An 8,682-nucleotide genomic window follows, 5' to 3' on the forward strand; every position below is an offset into this window, starting at 1 on the left:
TAGAACTCTCCTCCGGCGTTTACCACATTTTGATATTATCCACTATAGTATGTAGATTTAAAAGCAGTTTAATAAGCAAAAACATTTATTCTCTGCTCTCAAACAGGTTTTGTGCTAACGATGGAGTTGGTTGGAGCGAGTAAACGTACGGCATGTGGAATTTCGTTTCAAGCTGCTTTTGCCGGTGGTATCATGTTGGTGGCTGCTTGGGGAGCCATAATTCCAGACCGCAAATGGCGAAGGTCCTGCATCTAAGCGTCTGACAGCTCACTTCTAGCGCTACGAGACAAGTGTCAAAAGTTGTGACACAGATCGTTCAATGTATTATTGAATCTTTTTTATATTTGTTAATAAAGTAGACAAAAAAAATAAAAATGTCACGAATGTGCAAAATTGATTTTTGTGAGAGCGTAGCACGCGATAAACATTATTTTTATAATTAAAAAATGTTTCTTTCATTACGGAACATTGTTGATGCGTTCAATTTGTCGCGTTCATGAGTGCGTCTAACGACGTAAAGAATTGAAATGAACTTCACTGAATGCGCTCATCGCAAATTCGTGTTTTACTTTGTTTTGTTAGTGTGGTGCAGGGGTTGTGGCAAATGGTTACAAGTTATTTATGGGTTACATAGCTGTTTGCTGCTATTTCATTATTGGCTGATGGATGAATCACCAAGATGGTTATGGGCTCAAGGACGTCGGGAGGAGGCTGTTAAAATCGTTGCCAAAGGAGTTAAATGGAATAAAAACGGAATTCCATTGGATGAACAATATTATCTATCCAAAGCCAAGTATATGTCGACCAACACGTAAAGAAGGCAAGAACGTTAGATCATAATTTGCTCTCCTGAAATTATATTTGCGGTGATTAAAAACAGGCAAATATTTCACCTCTTCATTTATTGTGATCTCAAGGGGTGGATGGTATCCATCCACATTGACTAGAAATTCATCCGACTCAACAACATTGAGCGCTCTCAACGGATCAGACGATAGAACTAAATCCAAAATCTTGCCATCTTTGTTTACTACTGGATTGTGCTGTCTTAAGTTTCCAAAGCTGATAAAATTTAGTACATCAATTGCTTTTTCACAATTGTTACTGAGAAAAGGTGTTAAAATCCCATCGTTTTCCAAGACCCAATCAATAGCACGCACATTAAAGTCACCAATAATGAGCACTCTATCAGATGGGTCCAGTCTTGAAAGACTTTCTTTGATTCTATCAGCAAATGCAACGTATAGATGCGCATTGCTAGGCATGGATGTAATGTACACTGCACATATGAACAAATTACTATCAGAGTTGTCCAATTTAACCTGTACCCACAAATCCTTAACAAAGTCTATGTCAGATTCCAAGTCATACCTACGAGTCACATCCAATTCTTTTTTATGAAAAAGCCAGCACCCACTCCCCATAGTGGTTTTTGTATTTTGATAATTGCGGTCTCTACGATGCGATGAAAATTGTCCGTGATGTATTCAGAGGAGTGGAAATCCGGATTCAACCATGTTTCAGTCAGAATGTGAATGTCTGCTTCAGAATTAATTATGTTTGTGGAGAAATCATCAATTTTTCCTCTCAATCCTCTCACGTTTTGATATCGAATGACAATTGACATTTTTGAATTTACCTGCATCGCAATAGGAATAGAAAAAAAGAAAAAAATTAAAAAAGAAAAATAATTTATATAAATAAGTAAATGATTCGGTTTAATGAAATGAAAAAAGTAAAAATATAATAATAATTTAAAATCGTTGATTAATTTGAATGAAATGATACGTGATGCATTTAGACCATTGCCGCAACTCATTTGGTTTTCTTAGCGTTTGAATCATGCGGACTTGTTTGTTCATCTGGTTTGTTTCTCTTCATGCTTGTTGATTTGCCAGCCCGTACCCGTAGTGTGTCGATGTCATCGATTGAGCGAATGTTGACAGGTTTGTCGTTCTCCTTCAGTTTGATAAGGCACCCCGTAGTACCAAAAAGTACGCAAAATTCCCTACAACTTTGCTTAAGACAGTTCTCGCTTATCTTTTATCAATAACGCTAAAAACCGCGAAAAATCGCAGAAGACCGCCCACAATATGGGATTTTTGGTAAGTTTTTTTTCACGTGACTGATAAGAGATATCATTAATGAACAGCAAAAACAAAGTCGGTCCTATGTGGCTTCCTTGTGAACTCCGGAGTTAACTACAAAATTGTCAGATTGTTGATGTTCGTATAACATAAATTGTCGTCTATCGGTGATGTACGATTCGATCCAGTTGACAAGATTAAGCGGAAGGTTGAATTTATCAAAATGCGATGATTCACCCGATCAAAGGCTTTGCTGAAGTCGGTATAGAGCACATCAACTTGACCATGGTTCTTAATTACGTAGTGAGTGAATTCCATGAGATTCGTTGTCGTTGAGCGATGTTTCATAAATCCGTGTTGCTGCGGAATTATTTGAGTGTCGATCAATTTGATGAGTTTGATGTTTACCAGTTTTTCGAAGAATTTAGCAATGGTAGGCAACTTAGCAATGCAACGGTAATTCTCAATGTTCGATTTCGAGCCCTTCTTGAAGACAGGACTGACACTGTATCGTTTCCAAGCGGTGGGGAACGTTGATAATGCAAGTGATTCGTTGAAAATAATCGATAGTGGTTTGTAGAGTAATGCCGAGCAATTTCGAAGTAGCAAAGGGTGAATACCATCCGGTCCAATTCCTTTAGTTGTGTCGATCTTCATGAGCTCATCAAAAACAAAATGCTCGTCAAGATCAAATAAAACGTTCGTTGTAATGTGACGGTCATTCATTTGATTGTCGTTGATATTTTGACGCGATGAATCATGGAAGTTCGTGCTGAAGAATTCGGCAAACAATTTCGACTGCTCATTTGTGTTTGTTGTTTCTTTTTCACCATAACGAAGGAGTTGGGGTGTATTTGCATTTTTTCTCTTTGAATTAACAAATTGCCAAAATGATGCTGGATTTGTGCTCAAAGACGATGACATTTTCTTGACGTAGTCATTGTACAGTTGAGTATTCAATGTGTTAAATTCGGCTAAAGCATTACGGTAGTCGCTGAAATCATCTGCGAATTTTGGTGCAATAAATGCTGGTAGAAGTACATTCGTCTCGGTTTTATCCGGAACCCAATTTGAATTTGGAATGTTGAAATCGCCCGTCAGTATAATTGTGTCCTTTTGCGTTTGACATGTCGTACAGAGAGCGTATCGCACGAAAGTGAGCGATGTAAACATTTTCATCCAAGTGTGGTGGGATGTATGCGTTGTAAATGAACACATTGGAGTTGTTCGCTGTTTGAATTTTTACACATACACATTCGATGTTGGCTGTACCAGTCAATACGATGTCATTGCAAATGAGATGAGAGTGAACTGCAATTAGCACTCCGCCACCCCTTTCGTAAATTGAATTAGTTTCACAGCGATCCTTTCTGAACACATTGTATGTTTCATCGAAATATTCAGAAGAATTATGGCCACTGGTAAGCCATGTCTCCGTCAGCGAAATGATGGTATAATCAGTAGCTGATAAATTGCAGTAGAATTTTTTCGATTTGGAGCGGAGACCACGAACATTTTGAATGTACATGCTGGCTGATGACAGTACTGAGTTGATGAATTGTTGATGAATCACGTTGATTTGTGGCGCATTTGAGTTGCGTTTGAAGAAATTGGTGACTTTTGGTTGAGAGCGGCGACTGCGATGATTTGGAGAAGGAGAAGAGCTCAAATTAGGTGGTGCAGAACCATTTCTCGCTTGGCGAGAACACATACTAGTTTTTAATGAGTTACCTGGAATCATTGCAACAGGATTGTTGATTGTTTCATTGGTTTCATTGGTTTGGTGGATAATTTGCTGATGGTTACAGATCCGATTTGCTTTTCCAATCGTTAGCCGTCCGTTGACAGATGTGACAGGTCGATGAAATCGTTTTTTGAGGCCGTAGCTGAATCATCCATTTCCATCGTCTCGGGATTTCCACTGCTTTTGTTGGCCAACTCATTGATTTTGCTTGAAACGAAATTTCCAAGCGGTTTTCTTTCTTTCTTCGGCTTCTGTTCCTCGACAAAATCACCAATCAACACGTGCTGTGGCCAAAATGACGGCAAAATCATTTTTTCATATAGTGCTTCGGTACACGCACACGGAATGAAATGAAAGTCAATTCGTCGAGATTTTGCCCTGCTTTTTTTTATCCACAAAAAACCACCCCTTCATTTTGTAGGATGGCTCAAAAATCTCCATTTTTAAGGGTGACTTTTGACCTTGAAGTCAGGTTTTTCGGGGATGATTTGTTTGGCAAAATTGTATATCTTGACAAGATCTACAATAGACTGCTCCAGAAAAAAAGTTGGTCGAAAAAAAAGTGCCGTCCAGTTTCGCAAAAAAATACCTAAAAAAAATAGGTTTGGTCCAAAAAAACCATATGGGTACCATATAAAAACCCATGGCAAGCCCCAATAGCAAATTTTTCATGAACGATATATTTGTTCGTCGCAAGCCCTTCGGATATCTTCCATAGTTTCTGAGTTATATCTCGGTTATATCTCGGTATCTGAGAACCTTCAAAAATGGGTACTAATGGCACCTTTGGGTCGCAGTTTTCTTGGGTTAACGTCGGAATTGGTTTCTGAAAATTGGCATACGGGCCTAAAATTGGACGATTTTTTGACCTATGATAAAAAAAAGGTACCTTAACCTTCAAACCGTGAAACCTATTTTATAACGTTGTTCGTGAAACCGGTGCCTGAGTGCCCCAAGTGCATTTTTGTTTGAAAACTAGAGTTTGATAAGAGATAAACGATTTGTAACTTGAGCAAAGTTATAGAGCATGTCAAGTACAAAAGAATTCTTGCAAACACTATTCCGTTATCTCATATCAGTTCCGCGAAAAAAACGCCAAAAACGCGAAAAACGCGAGATTTTCCATATCATTTTTTACAGAAATGATAAGAGATAAGAGATATTTGTCTTGAACAAAGTTGTAGAACAGGTTGAGTTCTACAATATTCCCGAAGACACCAACTTGTTATCTCTTATTATCAGTTACGCGAAAAATGATAACATAAAAATCGCGTTTTTCGCGGTTTTTCGAGCAACTGATAAGAGATATTAAGTTGGTGTCTTCAGGAATGTTGTAGAGCTCAACTCTTTCTACAGCTTTGCTGAAGACAGATTTTCCCTAACTCTTATCAGTTACGCGAAAAATGACAAGTAAAAAACCCGTATTTTTCGCGGTCATCTGCGGTTTTTCGCGTATTTTGCGCAACTGATAAGAGATAAGAGATATCTGTCTGGGACAAAATTGTAGAGCGAAACAAGTTCTACAATATTTTCGAAGATTTTATCTCCTTATCTCTTATCAATTATGCGGAAAACCGCGAAAACGCGATTTTTATGTTATCATTTTTCGCGTAACTGATTAGAGATAACAAGTTAAAGTCTTCGAGAATGTTGTAGAACTCAACCTGTTCCACAACTTTGCTGAAGACAGATATCTCTTATCTCTTATCAGTCCATCGAAAAATTAGATAAAAAAAAATACGCGTCTTCCGCGTTTTTTGCATATTTCGCGGAACTGATAAGAGATAACGGAATAGTGTTTGTAGAAATATTGTAGTACTTGACATGCTATATAACTTTGCTCAAGACACAAATCTTTTATCTCTTATCACACTCCAGTTTTCATACAAAAAAACACTTTGGGCACTCAGGCACCCGATTCACGGTTCTAAGGTTAATAACGCATTAACTTGAGATAACTCAATATTTTCATCGAATTTCCATAATTTTGGGTATCAATTTTAACCCCTTCAATCAAACTTTTTCGGTGTTCCTGGATTGGATGGTCTAGTGGGTCTCGATATCTTTCCAAAGAAAGAAAATCTTGAGTTTATGTCCGAAAATGGGCTCACAATGGCCATTGGCGTGGAATCAGGGCGGCTTTACCCAAAATCTATCGAAGGCTGTAATCCTAGCAAAACAGTCCCTGAGGGAAAAGTGCCCATACACGTTTTTACTCCTCATGAGCTAAGGAATCTGTGGCGGGGGTATCGTGGAATAATTTTGAATCAACCTGTATTAATAACGATATTATTAACATATTAGGGGAAATTGGGGAATTCCGGGCCATGGGGAATTGCGGGCCACCCGACTTTTCTCTGTCACTTGAATAGTTAGACAAGTCAAAATTGCTTCATTTGTCTTGTCTTAGCCTAATATCAGTTTCCTATCACCACTCGACGCGTGAGCACGTGCTGTGAGCTCTCTGCAATAAGTGCATCTACAAAAATTCTAAAATATTTTTTTCTAATCATCGTGTTTGCATATTTTAAACGACCTTTTTTCGATAATAAATTCAGGTAAGTATGTTTTTTTATGGTGTGTCATTATTCTTTCGCCTCACAAAACGAATTTTGCATAAAGATACATTGAGTGGGTCATGCGCAACCATCTTGTAATTATGAGCATTTGGGGATTCCGGGCCATTTTTTCTGGGGAATTACGGGCCACTACATTTTTGATATAAAATATCAGTTAAGTGTCCTTTTTACTAGGGGAATTTCTCATCGAAAATAGTTTTGAAATCTTTCAAAATCTTCCACAGTTTCTGAAATCTACGTAGTTTTGCCCAAATTTAGAAAATCCATGCATATTTAGTGTTAAAAACCAGACAGTTCAGGCGAGATCACCCGACGCCATCTTGGATTTCACGAAATCCGCCATCTTGAAATCTCAAAAAAATTATAAAATCTATACAAATCCACATAGTTTCGATAACTTCCACATCTTCACAGTTTCAAACATCTTCGAAAATCTTCACAGTTTTTACGTGAGAAATTCCCCTAGCCTTTTTAAACATATGAGCCAATGAAAACAAGCATTTTAACATCGCCAGAGGTTGTAGCCCGATTGCGTCAGAAAGCTGAAGCCAAGAGCCAGAAATTGGAAAAACAACAACAACGAAAGGATGCAAAAACAAAACCACCAGCAACAAAGAAGCGCAAAGCCCGTGCAGTATCAACCACGCCAAAGAAGAAACAGCGCACTCAATCTTCTACTGAAGAAGAAGAAGAAGAAGAAGATGTTTACATCATTTGCAAGGAAAACATGCCAAAGAAGCTCAATCGAAATAATTCCATTCATTGCGATTCATGCGACCAAGCAGTTCACTTGAAATGCGCCAATATGACGACCAGCTCTTTTACATGCGCTACCTGCGAATTATCGGACTAATTTTGATCTTGATTTTACGATTTTTCAATTCCATTTCATTTAAAATAATTTCTTTTGTCATTTTGAACGATCAATAAAAATTTTTCACCAATATATTGTCAGTTTTATATCAATCCACGAAGTGGCCCGCAATTCCCCATGATTTTTGAAAATGTCAAAAACGTCCTTTTTTCGCCAACCACCAATTTTTTTTTAGCAAAGTTGAATTTTTATAAGTGAGAATACTCAAATGGTAGGATTTGAGGCGTACTATATCTGATTCTATTCTAATTTTGAAGAAAAGTATATTTATCACAAAGTTATGAACGAAAAATAAACTGTGGCCCGGAATTCCCCAATTTCCCCCAATAATAAAATCGGATTTTATTAACGAATATTTCCCGGTCCAAATGGTGTAAAAATTGTAAATTGTTTTGATAAAAAAATTTATTGAGAGACCTCAAAGTAAACATATCAATTCCCACAACTAAGAATGAATCAGATCCAAATCAGATAAAGAGGGAACGTTGCAACCGAGAATCGAAATGTTCTCGTTTTTGGGAATGATAACCATTACAGAGTGCAACATTGAATCGGGGACATACGGTACATAATTTGTTCATATAAAATGGAATGCAGTTAATGTAGTTCGGCTGGCACTCTTCTATACATGCAGGGCACGCGCGAGAGTAACACAAGAATATATTTCCATTCTAAAGGTACAGTGTGCCGTCACAAAAACACAGATCTATATGGTATTGGTATGTTCTCGTATGCATACAGTTAGGCGTTTTCGGAATTTTCCTCTCCGTAAAGCATGTCGAACTAGAGAGATGAATAGAAATGGAATGAAAACGTTCTAGTCAACTTCTCTCCATAGTAAGCGTTATGGTTTCGTTCGCGTACGGTGGCGATTTATCACATTTTCATTTTATTTTGCTATGTTCAATTGTTGTTACCAGTTAGCTAGCCGATATTATACGCTTGTACAGGGTATATAGATGGATACTTTTCATGTGGATGGAAAATTGCAATGAAATTCGTTGTTCGGTGTATATTTAGTCCTGGTATCCGTTTCTTTGAATGTATTCTGCGCAGGATGCTATCAAACTAGAGTAGATAACGATGTTCTCGTATGAAATTCGTAATTTTCTCCGATGGTTACAATGTATACAAAATGTTAAAAAAATGGGCGAGCCTTTTTAGTCTTTTCTTGAATCTTGTGGCATTAATTTGGATGCTGCTCTGATGTTGTCTCGGTTCGGAAAGTTGACGTTTATAGCTTGCTGTGTGATTCGTTTCATATCACTGCCACGCCCCAGTGTGTACACATATAAAAGATAATAACGAATCTTTTGTTTAAGGAGATAAACAAATAATTCAATAAATGTTTTAATTGGATAATTTTAAACAATATAAAAATAAAAAAAGTAATAATTC

At 37.4% G+C, this 8,682-nt stretch overlaps 1 protein-coding gene across 1 annotated transcript in view; it reads left to right on the top strand.

Annotated features, from left to right (window-relative positions):
* The window catches only part of LOC129571294 (organic cation transporter protein-like), a 1,712-nt gene extending 897 nt beyond the window's left edge, over positions 1-815 (top strand). Inside the window, exons 2-3 of the mRNA XM_055451068.1 lie at positions 77-242; positions 593-815. Coding sequence (XP_055307043.1) covers positions 77-242; positions 593-815 — 389 coding nt within the window. The remainder of the gene's footprint in view (positions 1-76; positions 243-592) is intronic.
* The last annotated feature ends 7,867 nt before the right edge of the window (positions 816-8,682 follow it).

Source organism: Sitodiplosis mosellana, unplaced genomic scaffold (assembly GCF_009176505.1).
Source record: "Sitodiplosis mosellana isolate CC-2019 unplaced genomic scaffold, AAFC_SMos_1.0 Smas_scaffold_1916, whole genome shotgun sequence".
NCBI classification, from domain to species: Eukaryota; Metazoa; Arthropoda; class Insecta; order Diptera; family Cecidomyiidae; genus Sitodiplosis; species Sitodiplosis mosellana.